The sequence below is a fragment of the Tinamus guttatus genome, unplaced genomic scaffold (genome assembly GCF_059628265.1).
Source record: "Tinamus guttatus ecotype Peru unplaced genomic scaffold, ASM5962826v1 Tinamus_guttatus_pri_ptg000276l, whole genome shotgun sequence".
Classification (NCBI taxonomy): domain Eukaryota; kingdom Metazoa; phylum Chordata; class Aves; order Tinamiformes; family Tinamidae; genus Tinamus; species Tinamus guttatus.
Genome location: NW_028288810.1, coordinates 873,067 through 895,441, shown reverse-complemented (window position 1 = coordinate 895,441; position 22,375 = coordinate 873,067). Strand labels below are relative to the sequence as shown.

The 22,375-nt window shown below is 37.4% G+C and overlaps 2 protein-coding genes across 2 annotated transcripts in view; one reads left to right on the top strand and one right to left on the bottom strand.

Annotated features, from left to right (window-relative positions):
- Positions 1–3,403: 3,403 nt before the first annotated feature.
- PLAA (phospholipase A2 activating protein) lies at positions 3,404–18,240 on the bottom strand. Its single transcript, XM_088527300.1, has 13 exons — positions 18,053–18,240; positions 15,910–16,103; positions 14,911–15,011; positions 14,712–14,832; positions 14,432–14,599; positions 13,245–13,380; positions 12,624–12,793; positions 11,558–11,715; positions 10,384–10,603; positions 9,424–9,492; positions 6,752–6,853; positions 5,679–5,843; positions 3,404–4,135 (listed from the first exon to the last, which is right to left on the bottom strand). The coding sequence occupies exons 1-13, from the start codon at positions 18,199–18,201 to the stop codon at positions 3,570–3,572; spliced, it is 2,319 nt and encodes a 772-aa protein (XP_088383426.1). The 5' UTR covers positions 18,202–18,240; the 3' UTR covers positions 3,404–3,569.
- Positions 18,241–18,570: 330 nt separating this feature from the next.
- The window catches only part of IFT74 (intraflagellar transport 74), a 37,177-nt gene continuing 33,372 nt past the window's right edge, over positions 18,571–22,375 (top strand). Inside the window, exons 1-6 of the mRNA XM_088527301.1 lie at positions 18,571–18,723; positions 19,195–19,330; positions 19,917–19,965; positions 21,173–21,271; positions 21,392–21,452; positions 21,909–21,968. Of these exons, the coding sequence (XP_088383427.1) occupies positions 18,607–18,723; positions 19,195–19,330; positions 19,917–19,965; positions 21,173–21,271; positions 21,392–21,452; positions 21,909–21,968 (522 nt within the window). The 5' untranslated portion in view covers positions 18,571–18,606. The remainder of the gene's footprint in view (positions 18,724–19,194; positions 19,331–19,916; positions 19,966–21,172; positions 21,272–21,391; positions 21,453–21,908; positions 21,969–22,375) is intronic.

The following is a 22,375-nucleotide window of genomic DNA, read 5'->3' as shown; positions in this document are numbered from 1 at the left end:
GTTCTCATGTCTCCTGCAAGGATGCTGAAACTTGTGAAATGTCCTGTCAGCAAAAGCCCAGCTTAGACATACTCCATGATGTTCACTAGTCTTTTCTATAGTCTGTACAGTGTGCACCAACAGAGCATCTGATTTAGCTGTTCTTCCACAGATCCCACTGGCATGTCTTTTCAAAAATTTGTATTGCAGTTCACTGTTTGAAGCCTCTAGAACATTTTAAACATAGGCAGCACGTCAAAGGTAGCACCTTATATTCTTCAGACCTGATGTCTTCAAAGCTTTTGGGTTCTCTCAGGATTGTATGACCCAGAAATTTCTCACTAATTTCTACGAGACATCATTTTGAGTGAGATTAAGCTGTACTGATGGGTCAGTCTGGTTGGGCACAAATCTGTATACTGACAGTCAGAAAGTGCCAGTCTTCATGTATTTTTAAGAGGTTGGAGATTTTGTAATAAGGTGATAGAGAAGAAAAATAGCATTTTTGGTACCTTTTTCTTATCTATATGGAAAATAAAAGGTTATGCTTTTTTTTGTCATATGTAAAAACTGGTTTGGGTGCTTCGCTGAGATCTGCTAATCCATCTAGTATCACTGGTTCATCTCCCTATATTTTCTTCTCTTGGATGTTTAAGCATCTAAACAAAGGAAAGTGTTTAAATTCTAAAGATAAAAACTTATCAAATAATCATATAAATGTCTGTGCTACAATCATATATAAAACCTACCCCTTTATGTGTAACAGTTTCAATTAATATGGCATCTACTGATACAGACTAGGGAAGATACCTGTGTGTTTTGACAAGGCTATTGATAACAACACTGGCATTTAGGTAGTCCTAAGTGACTTCAGAATTAACCATCAAAGAAAAGGGCAATTCATACTTTACACTTATTTCCTTTTTTTTTTTTTTTTTCCCTCTGATACAGCTCAATAGTGATTTGGTTCACCTTTGCACACTGTACCCAGAAAGGCTGGAAAAAAAATCCCAAAGTGAAAAGCTTAACCTCTAGTGTGAAGAGACACAAAAACTCCATTGGAAGAATATGAATTCTGAAAATGCCTAGAAAATCCTTTAAGCTGTTTAATAATCCTGTAAGATTGCTGAAAATTCAATTTCACAGTTTATATAGAATACATTTTTATCCCAAATTTAATATAAAGCCACGTCGAGTTCTGTATGCTGACTCCTTCAGGTGGAGCACCAGGTCTAACTTTTGTGTGCATATAAAGTGTACTCTCCCTAGAGTGCAGGCCACTTCCTGGCTGTCTGCTCTTCTTACTATGTATAGCATTAACATCCTTTCATGGAAGGGGAACCTTCATCCCCATGACATCTTTAATGTTTTTTTGGCTGTTCTGGTCATCTCCAAAGCACATTTTGCAGTATCCTTGAATATACCTGCGTGCATGTGCACATTTGTGTGTTTACGCAGACACATGCATACTCTACCACAATGGAGGATCTGGAGAACAGTGGAGTCTAAAATAAGGGTGTACAGGTTATTTGTTTTCGGGACTGGACTACCACACAATCAGTTTTACAAACTTAGTGAAATCCGCAGTGAATGTTACCAAATAAATAAATGAATGGATACATGGAAACTCAAAAGTAGTTTTGCACTAAAATTTTTTTAAAAATCCACCCTATTTTGCACATTCTATTCTTACAATGTATTCCAAGCTGCTGTTATATATTTTAACTTGTTACATACCACTTCCTAAATATATTGCTTCCATTGCCTATGGGGTATGTTGTTATGCACTTTATAATTTTGTGTTGTTTAAGGGAATAGAGGAGAAGGGAACATTAAGGACCGTTCCCCTAGAATTTTGGATGTTCTACCTCAGCAGACACATATTCCTTGAAACAACACTAAGCGATCAGATAACAACAAACCTCACAGGGAAAGCTGTGCAGCCTCTAATGCAACTATCCTTCTCCTGCTTGTTATATCCTGCCTTCACATACACTCCCATCCTCAGATGGAAGATTTTTTCAGCAAACCATTTCCCTGCAAATTCAGTTTTAGCACATTTTATAATACCTCTTCTTATATACTATTTCTCAGAGTTGCCAGAGTATGTTTATTAACACAAACTTCTAGGAAATTTATGGCCATGCACCTTTCACACAGGCAGTCTGTAACACAGCAATCCCACAGTAACAAAAACAATGTTAGATGTATATAGGCTTTGTAAATTAACACATGTACAAATACACTGTTAAAAGCACAACATTTAAAAGCTGGAGTTTCAAGAATGTGTAGCAGGACACAAAACTTCACAGACAGATAGGCCATATCTTAAAACTATTTTCTGAATGTAGCTTCTCAGAAAGGAGTTGATCTACCGCAAAACACCAGATGACATAAAGAGCTCAAGTGCTGTAAAAACTGGCCCACTTCTAAATTTTATTAGATTAATATGATTGAAAACATAGAGATTTTAATAAATTGTCTTAGATATGCTGAACATGGACCTGGTAATTCTAAATGTCTACTTACTTTAATTAAAGGCAAGAGAGTAACATTTGCAGGACACTTTACAAGCTTCTTCAGGCAGATGGCTACTTAACACGAAGGCAAATAGCCCTCAGAAGACTTTCTAAATTTTTAAGCAAATGAAATGATTAATAGGAAATAATAGCTCTCTTTTGAATTGACCATCTTAGATCATCTCAGATGGAAAATATTTCCCTTTCAAAAATCACTACTGACACTGTGTTAAAGCTACTTGACTTTGTATTTCTGCACTTTCTAGTGCTTGATCCATCCTCTCTACCTACAGCTCCACTCCAAGACCACTTTTTTTTTTTATTTTTAGTTCCTGCACTTTGTAAATACAATCCAATATTTTATAACATGTTTTTAGAGTAAGAGACTTTTGCTGTTAACTAATATCCTGTTCATAAGTAAAGGATTTCCTAGAAGTGGATGTTTAAGCCATTTTAAAAAGTACACGCCCTTAACTTATCACTGAAGCACTACAGCTATATGAGATAGGGTCTGTCTTTCAGAAATTCACATAGTTCTAGATTAAAAAATGCTGCAGTACAAACTATACATGGTAAAAGCAACAAAAGAGTTAGGTTTAAGAAAGAAAGTAGGAAGGAAAAAAAGATGGAAAATTAAGTAAATGTAATTTCTTTACTAGTATATTTGACCACAGCTACTATTGGCCAAAATTAATCTTTTAAAGACTGCCATTGAATTTGACAGTTCTTCTCTGCAAACAAATAGCACAGCTGAGAAATAGTCATTCTGTTGAAGCTTTTGTTTTGCATCCTATCCTTTCTGGTTGTCAATCCAGCTTCTAAATGATTTATTATTTTGATCTTCTCAGCTATTCCAGAAAGACCTCCTGCAAAGATCCTGTACACTGTAGACTTCAGAGAAGCAGTCACATGGCAATCGTAAAAAGTTTTATTTGCTGTGTAACACCTGACAATATCAAGGTTTTAACTCATCCCCAGTATTTTCTCAATTATATACTGTCACATGAAATGCACAAAAGCATCATTTTTTTTCTGCATACAGTCTCCCGCAAAAAATAATAATAACAACAATTACAGCAGATTAAGAACAAACCTACAGCATTCACTTACTTTAGTCGGTTCTGATACAGAGGCATACTTTTTTATTTGAGAGTCAACTCCCAGGGACTTGGCTAATTGCACAGCATTTGTATCACCACTGATCAGTGTCCCCAGAGCCACAAGCAGTCTAAAAACAGCTTCAAGATCTTGAACAACTTCCATAACTGTGCTGATTACTGATAAACATTGAGCTTTGCCCTCAATGTTGCTGACTTTATGTAAACAAACAGCATAGTTCAATGTGAGCGTAGCAAGCGCAATAAGAATGTTCTTATTACTGCCCGATTTCAGTTCTATGGCTTGTGTCATTATTTCATCCCTCTGTTCCATCATGAGCTTCTGGCCTGCCTGGCTAACAAAACAATTGCAAAGAGCTCTAAGTGCCAGCAGCTGGTTTGCTTGCTTTCCTTTAGGGTTCAAAAATTTAAGGAGGAGGATGATAAATTGCACATGATCCTTTTCACTGCAGAAGTTCTCATTCACAATGGGATGTCTGATGGACAATCTAAGAATGTCTAGTGCTGGAAAGACAATATCTGGGGAACAAACAAAAAATAGGTAATATTAATACTGCATTATGAGCAAACATGCCAGCAAGTTTCTTTCAGATATACAGATATGTGAACTTCTGCTTTGGAAAACAGACATTAATAGCTTTATGCAGAAAGGGACTCAGACAAACCACCAAATTGCTAGAAATTTACAAAGACAAATTTTGACAAAACCTGTTCTGCAAACGCTTCAGTCAACCATAAAAATAGACTCCCTAATCTAAGAGACACAGTGCTTTTAAAAAATACTCAAAAAAGCTCTAACTGATAAAACTGAAGGCAAGCACAAAATATTCAAGGCAACTAATCCACGAAGGCTTCTCAAAGCTTCCCAATGACAAATGCATTAACATGATCTTTCCTCTCATTCTAGGTCTTACAGATTAGTACAACTATGGAACTGCTTACATATTAGTAAATCTTTTGTTGTTGTTGTTAATTACCTTCAACTCTCTCAGATATGATTTCTAGGGAAAAAAGGATATCCTTAATTGAAGACTCAATTGACTGATCTATAATAAACCCGCTTCCCAATTTCGAATGTATCTGCTCCTTCACTTTTCCATCAATATCTCAAGTTTATAAATGAATTAGGAAAGATCAATCTGATCAGCTAGTCACTGAGCAGTTTTTCCATAGACATGCAGCATCTTCAGAACAGACTTTGTCCATTCAAAAAGTTGAAAATATTAGCCACAATCAGCAGCTAGCTCTGCAGAGCAGAATTTTAAGTGATTTTGTACAATGAACAGCATTTTAATTAAAAAAAAAGCTTCCATTTGTAAGCTTTTAACCATAAAGTTAAGCAGTCTATTCTAAACTTCATTCCAATGTATCTTCATATGCAAAGTATCGATTTTTCTGAGGATGTTAAAGCCAAGATAAAGTCTTTCTAGCCTTTAAGTAGAGCAACAACCTTTTTTGACTTGTTAGTGTTACATTTATGAAGTAAAATTGCATTACCTCTGCTTACATCCATTGAAAACATTTCACCAATGCAGTTCTGACTGCACATTCTATCCTGCAGTAACCATTCTCCTTGTTAAACAAGAGCTATTTTTCTTCAGTGTCTTTCCTACCTTATCTCCATAATTTCACTTGTTATTTGATGATTACTTCTGGACTTCAGCTTCCTACTCTCATTTCCAAACAAGTCTCACTGCTCTTTTCGGGAGATATTCTTTAAACTAATTTTTTTACATCAAGTTCCTCCTTTACCTTTACTGTTGCACCACCAAGAAAACCTGACTACCTATTACCAATTTTACAGTTTATGCTGCTGCCTTTGCTGATGACCAGCATTATCTCCTCACACGATGTTATTGGTGCCAATGTGCCATTTTCTGGTTTCAATTTGCGTTATTAATTCTTCAAGACACAGTCTATTTAATGCCCACTACTACAGAATTTTGGTTTGTGGTGAAGTATTGATGATATGAGCAAAAAAAAAAAAAAAGTAAAAAAAAAAAGGTAAAAAAAAAAAAAAAAGTAAAAAAAAAGTAAAAAAAAAAAAAAAGTAAATGTCTACCTTCTGGCCAGTTAACTGCTTTCCATAAAGTTTGAAGTTGTTGTGCTGTAGGTGCTTCTGCAGAGGTATTGCATACTGTGGACAGTATCTTCTCAAGGATTATCAAGTCATCTTCTGTAAGCTTTTGTTCTTCAGATGCACTTCCGTTAAGTTCCTTTAGTTTGCCTGTATGACCAAGAGCCATAAAGCCACAGAGCCATAGCTCTCTGCATTAGAACTTTTCATCTGAAATAATTTTGAACATACTACACAGCATTTTATGAACAATTCTGGAGATGATGTAACTGTATTTAGTAGAAATTTTTATTTCAAATATTAAAATATTACTTTTCCCTCATTCATCTTGTTTCTAAGATTTAATAATCAAAACAACTCCCACAGCAAATCTCCTAGTTTTGCAACACAAAGAATTTGTATCTTAGCTGACATGCATGCAAAAATCACAAGAGCATTAGCTTTGTATAACTGAACTGTGATTCCCTTTTATTCCTTTCTGAGGCAGCCAAAATAAAAAAGAAACTATGTAACTCAGAATCACTATAAATCAAACTATTCTTATTTTGATTGAAATGTCATAAACAGAAGTATGACAGCTCAGTGTCCTGCATTCAAATCTGAATGCAATTTAAAGATCAAAGTTTTCAACAATGAATGCATTGTATTTTGCACAGAACCCATCTAGGATTAGCACCTGCCATTCACAGTTCTTCCAGAACTGATGAACAGCCATGTCTATAAAAGCATAAGTTATCAGTATTGGTCATAGTAGCATGGACTTAGAAGATGTATACTGTAAATTAAAATTAACTGAGGGCTTACTGTGGAGAGAAAAAAAAACAACATGGATATTAAATTTAGTCCAGTCTGGGCACAATAGTAACCATTTTATTTAACCATGCACTGTTACAAGATCATAGGAAACAGTAAGCCTGGTTTTCAGATTCTAAACTTCAAAAACAAACAAAAAAGTTTTGTTTGTTATGAGCCCTCATTTTTTGGGAAAGATTAATAATGATGTTACCATTTCACACGGAACAAAAATAAAGACAGACTCAAAGTTATAAAACACTGACCCAGTATCTGTGCAGGATTGGCTTGATCAAAGGTGACAGCCTCCTTCTTAGGAAAATAAATATTTTCTGTTTTAGCCGCAGGTGATTTGTAGGCACCCATTCCTACATAAAGAAAATACAACAAGCTCAAAAGTCTATGAAAACATTTGCCACAGAAAAATCTCTTTAAAAAAAGTAAATGTTTATGCAAAGAGCTGTAATTCCTCATGTTATGAGGACAGAAAAGGATTACAAAATTTAAAGTAATAATTTCAGTCAATTCCTTCATAAACACTTTTTTTTTCTCTCATCTACAAAGTTACTATACAACTGCAAATTATTAACAGTGGTTTCTGAATTATGGCAGAACTCTAAACATGCAGCCATTCCTTAGGAACAGGTATTGCAGTTAAAATATTGAAATGGCAAGGGCTCAACTGAGATAGAAGATCCCTCTCTGCCCTCCAAAGCCTTATCTTCTGATATGGCAGTTATCTTCCCAGAAGTCTGTATTTACTAGAAGATCTGCAGATATCACCAAGTATATATGAATGCTTATGTCATATGAATTATTAGCCTGAGGTATCTTCATACAATAGTAAAGGAAGCGCTTTGAACCATGAACTCTGGAGTCAAGAACAACATAACTAGTAGCAAACCTAAAAATCTTTCAAAAGCAGATTACCACCTACATTTTAAATCTTTACTGAAAGTATTTTCTGAAAAGTTTTCAGAGCATTAGCAATTCACCAATTATTTTTAATTCTTTATTTCTACCAGTATAGAATCCATGTCAAAAGAAAAGTATCAAATCACCAAGTCAAAATATCAGGAATGTTTTTTATTCACTAGCCTCACCTCTTACACCTATACACAGATCAGCTTTACCCGCTAAACCTACTGTATTTGACACAGAATCAGGAACATAGGGACCAGCACCTGAATGAAGATAGGCTAAACTTCAGGCTAAATAGGCTCAGCTCTTTCTTCTTATGACTGCTCCAGTCCCCTAAGTACCTTTTTAGCCCTACACTGGACTATCTATAGGAGTTCCGTGTCCCTCTTGTACTGGGGAGCCCAGAATTGGACACAGAACTCCAGATGTGGCCTCTCCAGGGCTGAGTAAAGGTGTAGGATCACCTCTCTCAGCCTGCTGGCAATATTCTTCCTAATGTGTCCCAAGGTACCACTTTCATTACCAGCACTGCTGCTCTTCCACTTGGGCAGCAATGCTTACTAGCATGGAAGAGGGTTTTAAAAGGCAGCTAGAGAGCTCTACTCAACAGTGAAGCATTTCCTTGATCCTGCCACGGAAGTGGAAGTACAGAAGCGGTCAAGCAGCTAAGCACATGACTTATTTCACAGGTAGGACTCTGGCTCTCTAACTATGGGACCCTCTTTGAGAAGCAGGGCGATACTGAGCAACAATGGGTTAAGTCTGACAAAGCAAACCAGGAATCTCTTTCGAACAGGTTTGCAAACCTTGGGAAGAAGGTTTTAAACTTGTTAGAGCAGGAGTAGCTCAGAATCACAAAATTAAGGTAGTAGGAGCCTCCAAAGGCCCTTACTAACTGTCTAAATAGTCTAACTGTCCATTCAATTAGAGGCTTCTGGCATTGTTTGCATCCCACTGTACTCCCTTCCTTACAACACATGTCAGAAAGGGATCTCCAATCCCAAGGAGAATTATACTCACAGCAAGGGCTCATCCCTCACAGCCTCTCCTCTGAGGCAGAGGCTAACAACATCCTCCAGGGGCCAGTATTGGAACTAATTCTTTAATATCCTCTTTAACAACTTCCACTACATGACATAGTGCACTCCCAGCAATTTAGTGAGGGACACCAGATCGGTGGGATCATTCAGTGCACCAGAAAACAGAGTGGCTCTTCACAGGCACATGAACATGCTGGAGAAATGGCCTGATGGGAAGAGCAGACAGAAGGCAGCAGTTTACCTGGACAAAGTAGGTCCTCCACATCTTGGACTGCATTACCACAAGGCAAACAGCAGCTCTGTGGAAGCGATCCTGCCCCATCATGCGGCACTGCTGCAACTTGATCTCATTATATCTTTGGGCACTAGGTTAGACTAGATGGCCTCTGGACTAAGTGCCTTCCAGTCAAAAATGTTTTATAATTCTATGATCGTGGTATGTTAAATACTTTCAATTTCTTTTGGGCATATACATGAAGAAAACCCAAACCCCTTTCTTCAAATGCCTGACTGTTTCATCTTCATATCTGTAACTAGGTTCATCGACCTCCTAACTGAAATTACTGCACAATTAATCAGATTTTAAAGTACTAATTTACTACAGTAAAGGTCAAGTCATAAGAAAAAAACGAAGTGTGTAGTTCTATGAAAATATCCAATCCTAATTTGGTCGTTCATGTAAGAGTTTGGCAAGCATGAAGGTATAAGGCCTTCTTCATTTGTTAAAAGTATTAATAAATTGTAGAAGACAAACAGAATGATGTGACACAGACTAGGCAGCAGAGGAGTCCTCCTCTTCCAAACAAATCCAAACATGCCTTGTCATTTTTCACATTTAAGCGTCACAGCTGTGGAGTATACCTAGTCCAAGTGGAGAACTGAGAGGAACAGCATTCCGGATTAGAACTGAGCATGAAACACACACCTTTAAAATCCTGAAAGATACACTGCAATAAAGAATACAGATTATAAATTACCTGTAAATGGATCTGCTCCAGATCCTGTATTTGATCCAGATGAAGAGCCTGGGACATAACGTCCAGCACCTAAAAAAAAACAGTAAGAAAAACAATGACTATAGCTGTTAGTACTGTGTCATAACTTTTCAAGCAGAAGTAGCAAAAAACAAAGCAAAATATCAGATACATCTTACAGCATATTGTGGGATTATAATAAATCTGATCCACTGCACAGATTTACCTTGACACTAAAACAAGATTCTTCCTGATTATTCTGGGATAAGCTCTCTGTCTTCTGAAGCATACATACTCTATTAGGCACAGCTAAATCAGAGATTAAAATCAGAGATACCAATCTATGATGGAGTAACTTTGGTTAGATAGATCAGCAGAGAGAAGTGGATGTTGTCTTTCTTAGCTTCAGTAAGCTTTTGATACTATTTCTCATTTTCATAAGAATGCTGAGGAAGTATGGACTAGGCGAGGAGAAAGTAGATTAAGAACTGGCTGATTGCCACAGCTCAGAAGTTTGTGGTTGGTACCAGCAATTTGCCCTTGCGGCCAAGAAAGCCACTGGTATACGGGCTGCAGCAGGAAAGATATTGCCAGAGGGAGGAGATCCCTTCCTTCTGTGCAGATCTGGCGGGGCCAAATTACAAAAACTGTGCCTACTTCTGGACATGAGGGCATGAAATAAGTACTATAATAAATTATGGAAATTAGGACCCTGAAGTCTCCTTGTGAAGTGACCAGCATTGCTAGGAAAATATTAAACCATAGGCTTATGCTGGCAGTATAGTTTACACTTTGTATCATTCTGCTTGATTGTGCTCCATCCCTGTGAAGAAATACATCTACAGAAAAAAGACACAATGAACTGTAATTATTATATTAGAACAAAAATCATTTTTAAATATGCATCTTTATCTCCTTGAGAGCCAGCATATTTACTTGTGCACTAGAATATTTACTTTTTACCTGTAAAAGGATCTGAAAATTGAGTGGTCGTATTCCCCAGTGTTTGCCCTTTAGTGTTGTCTATAATAAACTTTGCCACCTGATCCAGAAACATAGGATTTAGATCATTCTTTTGCAGAAAGTTGTATGCAGTCAGCCAAGGATCCTCAGTGATGTTATACGGCAGTTTGTAGGAAGGCCCACTTTCATTTACATCAATGGTGAAAACATAGTCATATTCCTTTAAGGAAAATAAATATTCAGATTGAGGAAAATGAGATACGTGTCATTGTATTTGGTATACAGATATATACAACATAAACTGAACTTCATCTTAGCCCTCAGTCTTCAATACTGTGATTTGCAGTGATTTGCAGCTTGTATCAATAATATTCTCCTACATGGACTGCAATTCTGAAATATACAAACCATGTCCTGTGTTTTCTAGGATGCTGTGCCTGAAAAAAGAGTAGGCTATAACAACAGATTCAGCCAATATATATGCAAATGTATTAGAAAAATAATTTGGGCATCAGATATAACCCTGCAGAGACAAACCTGGTGATCTGCAAAACTACAGGACAGTCAGATGCCTCAAAGACTTCAGGCTTAGAAGCATACTTCTAATACTAAAAAAGGACAAACTCTTAAGTTTTTTTTGGAGCATGCTCAAGATAACATAATTACTACCTGAACATCCTTTTGGTGGTACTAGATACAGACTTTTCTCTATATTAGCATCAATAAAGGACATACTTGTCTTTAAAATTACTATCTGTGTTTTAGCTCAGAAGTTAAGGAAAGAGGCCATGGAAATCTGACAATTAATAGATTAGATGATCCTCAAATGAGTTTTAAGATTCATTCTCTTTGGAAAGGAAGTCAAGCTAATTTTTCAAGTTATTAGCAATAAATGTTAGAGAACTTGATCCTTTCTCTACTAGCTAACAGTTTACTTTTTCATAAAATAATTTGTTCATGTCAGCTAACTTTTTAGAAAGTTAGCTTAGAAAATGCATTTTTAGTATAGTACAGAAGTCAGAGTTTATACTTGTATCTCAATCTGAGCCGAGTTTTACTACTGCCAAATCCCTGCTTTCTAATTTATATTTGATGTACACAAAGATTGGAATAACTTTTTTTAAAATGTGCAATTAAGCATTTTACCTGAAGTAAGTAATATAAGTATGCATACCTTTCCTTCAAATAAAACTTTTCCTGATGTTTGCTGTGTGGCTCCAGAAGAACCAACAACATCACCGATCTTTACCCATCTTCCTTCACTAACACTCCACTGATAGGCTTCGACTTTCCCATTATCTTTAATGAGACGTGTCTGTCCATCTCTTGTTCCTGTAGACGGGAGTATTTGAGGGAGTTAAGAAATTTTAAAACAAGAACTATTTTAGGTGAAAAACAGTCTTCAAGTTGTACTCAAATTTTAAGAGGAAAAGATAGTTCAAGAAGATTCAAAGTTAGGGCACAGAAAATAAAAACATACTACATGTTTTTATGTGTTTGTAGTGCTACACATAATGCTACATATTACAACAATAAGAAATTCTGACAATAGCATTCTACAATCATATACTGGCATCTGCCACCAGACTAAGATGCAAAGTAATCCCTGGGTCAAGTATTCCAGAAAATCTCTCAGACTAACAAGATGGGAAAGTTCATACAACTGTAAGAAAGATGACTGACAATTTATGCTATTTGGTGGTCAGGATCCAGGGCTGATTCTGGGAAAAAGAATATTTTCTTATTTATGAATAATCTTAACTGTCACTGTTTCTTCTGTATTCTTATGTCCTTAGCACCTGCAAGAAGTACACTCAGTCAGTCAAGACAAATTTCAAACTGAAAGTTAAAATAAGGAAATAAAACATCTACTTCAAGAAAAAAAATCCACATTAAATAGTCCATTCATAACTTACACAATTTTTTCTTACAGTGCTGGTGTAGCTGGCATTGCCAGATTCAAAACACATCCTCATGACACTGTAGCATCTTGAAAACTGTCTTTTAAAATATCTCACATGAGAAATTTTTACCATATACGTCTACTACTGCTATACATTTAAACTACGGTCTACCTTCCAAAAGGAATCAATTAAATGACAGCAGAGAAAATTAAGCTGTTTTCTTCAGAAACTCTATAAAGTGATCAAGTCATTTTAGTTTTGAAAGACATTAAAAGTTTTAATGCCTCTGAACCAAGATTTGGAGACACCTGTAACAACAGAAGCGAAATAACTTACCAGGATCCTTAAGATGTTCTCTTCCTGGAAGGTCATCAGCATTAATATCTCCTAAATCACCAGTTTTAGGGTCAATTGATGCTTGGGAAAGCTCATTTTCAAAAGCTTGAATCTCCTCAGCACTTGCTGTGCGTTCTGATGACTCTGTAAACACTCTTATGATTCCATCACTGAGCAGACAGAAAGCATTCAAATTATTACTAGACATAGGATCCAGGTCTCCTACTGAAAACAACTTACAAGAAGTAACTACTTAACTTGAAGTCTTAAATACAGTATAATTTTAAAAGCCTAGTGGTACTGTTTACAGAAACAGTACTGTTGGTACTGTTTACAGAAACTGCAAGTCTTCCCATAGCACTGTATTCAATTGCTAGGCCAATTCTCCAAAGTATTCACTGTTTACCATTGAAGTATTAGTAGCTACTACATGAAAAAGTAATCTAATTTTTTTCTGAAGTACAGGAACACATATTTAAATTAATGTTCTCACACCACAGTGGTGTTTGTTAAAAATAGAGAATTCTGACATTGAAAACAATACGTATGTATGAAACAAAACTTCATCAGGGATTCTCCAATTTTAGATGTATATTTATGGTGACAGTAAAACCAGGATACCTTGCACCAACTACAATGTCACCATTGTCCAACACACAGCAGCACCATATAGACTGAGCAGGCAGTCTGATTGTTTGAGCACACTCCCCTCGTTTCCAAATTCTAAGAGATCTATCTTCTCCAGTAGTTACAAAATCTAAAAAGAAAGAAAAAAAGTTTAAAATTATACATCTATTTACTAAATTGTGATATACTGTGGATTCTTAAAACTACCTAACAATTAAAAGTGTAAAAGGAAGCTTTTTGTAATTTAGTTCTCAAGAGAACTAGAAAAAAGCAAAAAATTATGCATACTTTTCTTCATAAAAATAATTTAAGTGCATAAATTGTGAACTCATTAGCCAAATAGTCAATGAAATTATTCCCATGGTAGACAAAAGATTCTTTCTTGTTTCAAGGATACAAACAGAACTTAAGGGTAATTTTGAGACTATCATAGTTTTGTCTTACCCTATGTTCCAGAGTTTCCCAGTTCTTTGAAATCTGAATTTTTGCAGAGGAGCTTCTGTTTTTTCAGGAAACATACATTAAGCACCCTCAAAAATCTATGCCTAACTTATAGAATCTTCTTCTTTGACAGTTTTCAGATAGAAGAGAGTTGTGACCTATGCATCCACTAGCGTACACCTGTTCACCTAATGAATGAATGTGCAAGTAACACACACACACCACAACAGTCACAACTCAGAACATCTTCTACAACTCTCTACAGCTTTGAAACTCTTAGGTCTCAAAAATTTTAAGTATGTTATAAATAGTTTAGATTAAGAGTTTTGTGTGTCTGGGTTAATTGCATTTATATATTTTTTTTTATGGAAGCACCTAAATTTGCAATATCTGAAAATGTCACATGCACAATTCCTTTACACTATTAGAGTGACAATACGCAGGTAACTATGGAAAATAGTTTGTGCTGTTGCTTCAATAAAGGAAGAATTTACTCTACTTTTCTTCTCATTTACTGTCAGTGCAGTTATGCCAGATATAAGATTTGAATTCAAACACTTACGTTTTTATTATTAACGTAAAATTCAGCAAGCAGAGGGGAGAAAATAAAGTAAATGAAGCAAATGAAATGCCAATTGAGTTCTTCTGTTATGACAGCTCCACAGTACTGCTGCAGAACCAAATACCTTTTTGTTTTATTTTAGAAGAATGCTGGGTTATAGTAATAAGAACAACCTTACCTTTACCCTGAGGGAAGACAGAGATGCTGTATATGTAATTTGTATGTCCATAATACACCTGCAGGCACTCGCCAGAGATTTGCCATCTTCGGACACTAGCATCATTAGCACACGAAAGGAATTCTGTTTCACTAAGAATAGCTAAACCTCTCACACAGTCTTCATGCCCTTTGCAGAAGAAAGAAAAATAACTGAAAATTTATCAGCAACTTCATGATTTTTTTTTAAGAGCATGTACCCCGCCCCTGCCAATTAAACTACTGATTGCCAGAGTATTTACCAGTGAATGTTCTTTCGCATCTTCCTGCCTTCCACAGTTTAATAGTTTTGTCAGCTGAACCAGTCAACATTAAACCCTGTTCAGGCAGTATTTTCACCGCCCATATAGCAGCTGTGTGACCCTGCAAAACAACAACATGGTGGCTTTTTTGCTGATGAAAATCAAAGCATGTATTTAATACTCATGCAGGACTTCGTACCTGTAATGTCATCATACATCTGTCATTCAACCACACTTTGGCTGTTGTATCCCATGATCCACTTAGCAATGTGCCGAATTTCCCAGATGAAAGGCTGCAAACTGAAACAAAAGTTCAAAACATTACTGACATGTTTCCTGCATTGTCGCCAATCTTAGGTCAGCAGTGTAAGCAGCTTTATTAAGGAGATTTGATTTTATAACAGATGTGTTTAAAGAAATTTGTTTCTACTAGCAGCATATTTATAGTGTTCACAAGTTTGACAATTAAAACTAGGCACACTGCAACTTGGGCATCACTTGAAAATCTCTTCATATTAGATGGCAAAATTTTGTTATTTTTAAAATGTCTCTTAGCTCCCATTATTTTCTCATATGATTAGAATTTGTTAAACCAATCCCCCTGCTCAAGCAGGAACACCTAGAGCATGTAGCATAGAGTTGCATCCAGGCAGGTTTGGAAGATCTCCAGAGAAAGAGACTTTACAACCTCTCTGGGCAGCCTGTCCCAGGGCTCTGTCACCCTCACAGTAATCTGAGTTTCACATTTTTAAATATTTGCACATTATCACACACACAAAAAAAATCAGTTACTTCTAAACATTTTGTTATTAGGTTTTGGGTACAGCATACAACCTCCCTAGAAGAGCTTATCAGTATTTACAACTCTAGAGGGAGCACATCATGTTTATTATCGACTCACCCATTCCAGCACCTAAGCTATTCCTATGTAATGAAGTTTCTTTTTTTCTTTTGCATAGTAAACTAAGGGGTTTAAATACAAACAATTTCTCTTTAAAATTTTTGGTGCTGCTGGGAAGCCTGGGATGTTCTCAGGTTGGTGCCTACAACCATCTTTAATAAAAGAGGAAGAGTCCAAAACTTATAGTAATGTACTTCACTACATTAAATTACCAGATAATCAAAATTCAGTTTTACAGATTCAACTTATTACCCTAACACATTCTTAAATTTTTACGCCACAAAATCTAAAACATACCTGTGTTTTTATGGCCCTTCAGGACATAAAGAGGAGCTGGGTTGTCAACTGTGAAAATGCAAATATTATGATCATTGCCACCAGTTGCAATCAGCCCACGAGGATACAGGTCACTTGGAGGTATGATGCACACACAAGATACAAAATTTGAGTGGCCACTCATACAGTGCATTTCAGTAAAACCCCTGTTAAGACTAAACATATGCGATAATCAGTTCAGAGTCATGGCAGAAATTACTTATTTGCGGCACTAAAATATAAAAGGGGTCTGATATTCCAGTTATTGAATTAACACTTATCCTCATAGTGAGTTGAAGAGCAAACTATGGATTATCTATAAAGAGTAAAATTGAAGAGGAAAAAAAATATTCTGAATGCCTAGCCCAATAAGCAAATAAGTTTCCCACTTATTTATCAAAAATAAGCGGGCTTGGAAGGACCCTATTTTATATTTCCTTCATTGGCAGACACTATGCCTAATATGACCAGAGGAAGTTGCAGCTACAATTTGCTTGTAAGAAATTCTTGTCTGTCTAAAGACTTAAATGTTTATCCCAGGACAGCCCAACAATGCCAGAGTATGTAAACAGAGAAGAAAGTTTACAGACTGCAAAATCTGTTCACTGATTCTCAGTTACGAGCACTGCAGAGGACTAATAAGCAATGGATTATAGCTAACTCAAGAAGCACCCTTACTTCTCCATCTCAACCCAGATTCCAATAGACAAAGCACTCACTAGAAGAAAAATAATAAAAGTGGTAATCATCCCCACATGATAAGATGTGGGGTGTTTCCTCTTTGGAGGAAAAAAAATAGCATTTTATGTTTTCACATTCACAGTATAAAACTTAGAAGAGGTAAGGAATCTCTTCTGGATTCTAAAATGCTTTGTCTGCTAAAGCTATACAGAGAAAATTAAGGGAATGTACCCTCTGCTATTATTTTACGTTCAAAAACAATACATACAGACGCCTGCTTTTTCAGCAATCCCTGTCTACTGTCATACAATCTTCACAGCAGAAAGGAGATCAATACCTAACCGTTCTACTCTATGCTACCTCTATCTTCTTCTCACAACCCTCAGAAAAGAGGTCAGAACTAAAGACTTCCTTCCCTGCAAAAGAAAAAAATCCAAGCATTTTAGAAAGTTCTTTCTCTAATTAGAAGTGATTCCATGGGGCACACCTAGATAATTCTTCCTCACTCTTAATTGCAGAGCTGATTATCCACTATATCCACCTATATCCACTTGATAAAAAACATACATAAGCATTCAGGCAAAATTGCTGGTTATCTCTCTTTCAATGAAAGGCAGCAAAAAACCAACAACAACAGCAACAACAACAACAACAACAACAACAACAACAACAAAAAAAACACGTGTCTAGTGACTTCAGGGTACTGTTCCCAGTTTGAAGCTATAGATAAGTGAGCAAATACGCCTCGCTGCTTGCAGCAGTGACCAGTACCTCACAGCTTCACAGCTACACTGCTGAGCAGTATCTTAGACATGCTGGGGGAAAGAAAAAAAAAAAAAAAAAAAAAAGGAAAAAGGGATGACTGGCAGGGCCACTTGACAATCGTACTGTGAAAGCAGAATGCACAGTGAGAGAAAACAGCAACAGATTCCCTTTCTTCGCAAATGCTCTCGCATGCTTTGTACATTTTTGCATATGTTTTGTATACATATGCTTTCTGTGTATTTTTTTAAAATTCGTAATTCATTCCATGCTCTCAAAAGTCTGCTCAGCAAGGGAAGAAAAGGCTTCTTAAAAACATTCAAAATGAAGTGTCCTATTACCAAAACCCAGAATACTTTTACGTGAGGAGATCACTCTAACGCTCAGCAGAGTCAAACGAAAACGGCAGTGGTGCTCTAGAAAGCAAAGCGATTACCCTCACAGAGATCGTCGGCACCGATGTAGACTGAAATTTTTGACCAAAACGCCAAAACGCGGCTAAACGCCGGGTATACACCACGCTCCCCCGCAGAGGAGCGGGCGCAGCAAGAAGCTGCCACCGGCGAAGCGGGGCCGCGCTCATGGGGTGCAACCGACCGGCCTGGCCCACGGTGGACTGCCCCTTCCCGCCGCGCCGCTGCGGGACGCGGCGCCATGGCGGCCATGGCGGCGCGGCACTCACCCGTCGGGAGCCCAGAGGCGGGCAGTGCGGTCCCGTGACACGGACACGAAGGCCCCGTGCGGGAAGAGGCTACTGGTGAGGCCGCGCACGTCCTGCCCGTGCCCCACCAGGGAGCACCGCAGCCGGTAGACGCCGCCCGCACCCGCCATGGCGGCACCGCCGCCCCTGACACAGCAACAACCCCCGCCGGCCGCCGCTTCCGGGACGCGCCAGCCACCGTGCCGGAAGAGGCGTCACCACGCCCCTGGCGCGCGCGGACTTCATGTCCCGGCAGCGCTCGAGGAAAGGGCTCGCAAGAACGACGGGCACTCCCCCGCCGCGAGGCACCCTGGGAGATGTAGTCCTCGCTCGCAGCGCGAGGCCTGAGCGGGGTTTCCGCATCTCGCGATAGCGGTTGGCCCTGGCGTTGCTGCGATACGGGCGTCGTTGTCGAGATTCGGCGGCCGCTCGCGATGCCTCTGCGCCCGCCCTGGGGAGCTACGGGATTTATAAAATTCTAGTGATTTTTAATTCAAGGAAACACTTGTTGTGCATCTTTCCAGGAGCAAGCAGCGATGTCCAGTAACCACAGGCCGCCCACAGCGCGCCCCTCTTCCAGAGGAGGGGTGGGGGTGGCAGCAAGGCCCACCTCTTCCCTGAGGGCTCCATCAGCGACCAGAATTGGAACAGGGGTCTGTGTCTAAAAAAGAATGTTAACTTCGATCTGTTTTGATTTTTTTTTTTTTTGGTTTCTTTTGTTTGTTTTTGTTTATGAGACAAACCATGAGTAGTACCATGACTACCATGACTGGACTGATAAAGTCTCAGGAAGAAATGCAAGTTTTCTTGTTTTTCAGACCATGCAGTTCTGACAGAAGGGTGCCCCTTGGCGCCTCGCGTAGACAGTGCTTCTGGCATATTTTAAAAGCAGCTAAGTGGGAGATGGAGACAGCAATGAGCAGGCTGCACAGTGGTCATTCCACCTTCCTACAGCAAGACATCTGGCTAAGGCCTGTTTGCTAGGAGGTGTACAAACACTAAAAGATTGCTAGATGAACTTTCCAAAGCTTAAAGGTGTCTCACTCTTATAATTTTGATTGCTTTGGCAGTTGCGTAAGAATAAAGAAATCATAATTCAAAATTGTTTATTTGTTTTCATCTAGATGCCTCCTAGTACATCAAGACCTGGTTCTCGTGGTGGTTCTTCAAGTACTACAGGAGTGTTGTCATCTCAGATTAAAGTTGCTGACCGTCCAGTGACGCAACAGGGATTAAGTGGAATGAAAATGGGAACAAAAGGTATTATTTACTGAAAACAATTATCAATATGTTTGAAATCTTGTTGAAGAAATATATTTTTAATAATAAAGGAAAATAAAGGTTTCGTTTCCTTCCTTTCCCCTCTGTAGTAGAAATTGCAGGCTGAAAAACTGTTGAGTAAGAGTAGTAGGAGAAAGAAAAGTAAGATTAATGCATCCCTTCTTTCTTTTCCTTTGGAAAATAAAGTAAGGTTTTTCCAAAATAAGGTTTTTTTTGGGGGGGGAAAAAATCAGAAAAACTATTTTCTGTGTATAAACTTTGTTATGATGTTTGCAACTCATTCAAAATCCTTGAAGAGAAAGATGTAAACTGTATCTTCTTGCAACGCTGCAGAACAAGATACAATATTTCTTTACACACTAAATGTTCAGATAGCTTCACTGAAGTTTAAAATGAATTTCTCACTTCAGTTTTCCTATGTAGAAAACACTGAAGAATGTGGCAATTTTCTGTTTGTAAAATACTGCAGATTTCTGTCTTTGTTTTTATTTGTTTTCTCCTGTAATTTACAGGTTATCAGAATGAACAGCTTTCTAACAAAATGCGATTTGCTCTCTTTTGACAGGTCCTCAGAGACAGATAATGGATAAAACCTATTATCTTGGACTGCTGAGGTATGTGTTAACAATAGGAAGTTTACTGCCCTGTTCTCTTTCTGAGTTACTCTGAAGAATGAACTACAGCAACATGAACTTAAGAGTTTTGTTTAATGACAATACAGGTTCATTCATGATGAAATCTCTCTTTAAATAAGAGTTATGAAGGTCATTTTGTGAATACTTTTAAGGGAGCAGAAGTTTATGTTTAGATGCAAGTAGCTTTCTTTGCTGTTTTGTTATTTGTCCTGTTAAGTTAAATGCACTTTCCACTTGTTTTAGTAACGTGAGTATGGCATTGTGAGCTTACCTTTATACTTTCTGATAGATTTGACAACTCCTGTTGTACAAAGCAGCATGTCAAATTAAGCACGTGTATGCTTCCATCTGATTATAGACAGCACAACAAAGCCATTATGGAACTGTATAGCATATGCTATTTTGTGACCTGACCACATTGCAGTTTTGAATAAGTGCTCTGAAGAGATTTTTTTTTTCCCTATCAATCTGAGAAGACTTCACAGCTCGCTTAGTGATGGGACAAAACGTTTTATTTCATATCCAATTTTCGATTAATTGTCTAGAGTTTTGCTTTGCTTTGCTTTCTTCCTCATATTTCCAGCTCTTTTTTTTTTTTTTTTTTCTCCAAAGAGCTGATTGGAAGCATGATACACTGTTGTCACCGAAATGGGGAATAAACCTCTTAAAATCAATGTAGTGTTAAGAAGCAGACGTTTACTTAATTGCAGCAATGGATGCACAAAGAATAGTTCCTCCTATCCTTCATCACTTAAGTTGTGTTTGCAAATACTTTTATTTCTCCCATGGTGGATACCCATGGTGGTCATCTTTTGGAGCCCTTTTGCTGAACTCTGGTAACACACTTCCATATATGGTCTCATTTTGGCCTGTGGCAGGTGGGGAAAGGGTCCTGTTTTGACTCAATTGCCCAGTTTCATTTGGTTACTTGCAGATACAGTGGTCCTTATCTTTATCTTCAACCCGTGTTTGCTGTTTTGTTCGTACTCTCTCATGGTGTCCCAGGGAGAGCGGCAAAGATTGTTTCCATGGCTGCGTTCTTGTCTGAGGCTTTCCATAACAGTGTGATAAAGTGCTACTAATTTCACATAACTCATAATAAGATGTAATTTATATTACTTCTATTTTTCAGTTGTATATTTAGGTTTGAGTAATTTTTTGTTTGTTTGTTTCATGCTTTTTGCAGAAGTAAAATAAATGATCTTACAGCAGAAATTAATAAGCTGCAAAAGGAAGTGGAAATGTACAAGCAAGAGAATTCTGTCTATCTGTCGTATGAGAAAAGGTGAGATGTATTTCAGCTACTGGACTAAACTTTCAGTCACAGACTATATTTGAGGATAATATTTCTTTTTATGTATGCAGTGCTTGCTGTTGTAAGTTTGTCTTTTTGCTTTGTATTTAGGGCAGAGGCTTTAGCTGGTGAAATCAAAGACTTTCAAGGTCAGCTAGCAGACTACAACATGGTATGCTTTTACCGGTTTTTGCATGCTCGGCATTGTCCTTTCTGTCCTCTGCTTTGTACTGTTTTTGCTCAAATGCAACATGTCTATAAAAATATGCTAGTTAATACTTCCTTCTCTTCAGTTATTGAAAAGGAGGGAAATGTAATTTAGGGGAAAATATAAAAGAAGAAAATACTGGAGATGCAGCGGCATGTATGTTTAAGTTACTGCTGCATTAAATTTGTTGATTTTGTACAATTCCATATAAAAATGATGATTCTGAAAAATGTTTAATTTCTTGATATTCCCTTCAGATTTTCACTTTTTTCTATTTGCATAACTAGAAATTTGTTGTCATTTCACAAGTGATCACTTCACTTGTGTACCTGTTGTGTACCTGATGGTACCTGTTTGTCTGATTTTTTGTTTTGCAATTAAAAGAGAGTACTAATAGCTTGGAATTCTGTCTTGTTTCAGCTCGTGGATAAACTTAACACCAATACTGATACATCAGAAATGATTAGTGATTTCAATATGGTAAGAATTAGGAGGTTTGCTGTGTTTCAACATATAATGAAAAGGTATACTTACATTATTGGTACTTTGAACACCTGTTATTCTATCACATATAGAAAATACATAGATCTAATTTAAAAATTCTGTATTTTTTTCCCGGATGTATTGAGTATAATGCTGATGATATATGGTGGTAATGAGATAATTGCCTAAAGTGTTGTCTTTTGAACTCCATGATAGTGCTTATGTGTTTTACATTAGAGAAGGCTGTCTTCCCAACACAATCTATGAGAGCTAAAATGTGTTGTTTATTTGCATAGGAAACATAGAATGCAGGTCTTCTGAAAGGCAGACTCACAGGACTGTGCCACCATGCATAGCCGCCAGAGCTTTTGGAACTTTATTTAGTACTGTTGTTTTCTGCCCTT

Excerpts from the sequence above, each read along its gene's own strand:
- PLAA (XM_088527300.1), bottom strand. The coding sequence starts at position 18,201 with ATGGCGGGTGCGGGCGGCGTCTACCGGCTGCGGTGCTCCCTGGTGGGG. Across the intron at positions 9,493-10,383 it reads ATTTTCAGATCCTTTTACAG|GTGCTGGACGTTATGTCCCA; the intron begins GTAAAAAGTAAA and ends GTTTTTTTTTAG. Across the intron at positions 6,854-9,423 it reads TGGAGCAGATCCATTTACAG|GAATGGGTGCCTACAAATCA; the intron begins GTAATTTATAAT and ends TTCTTTATGTAG.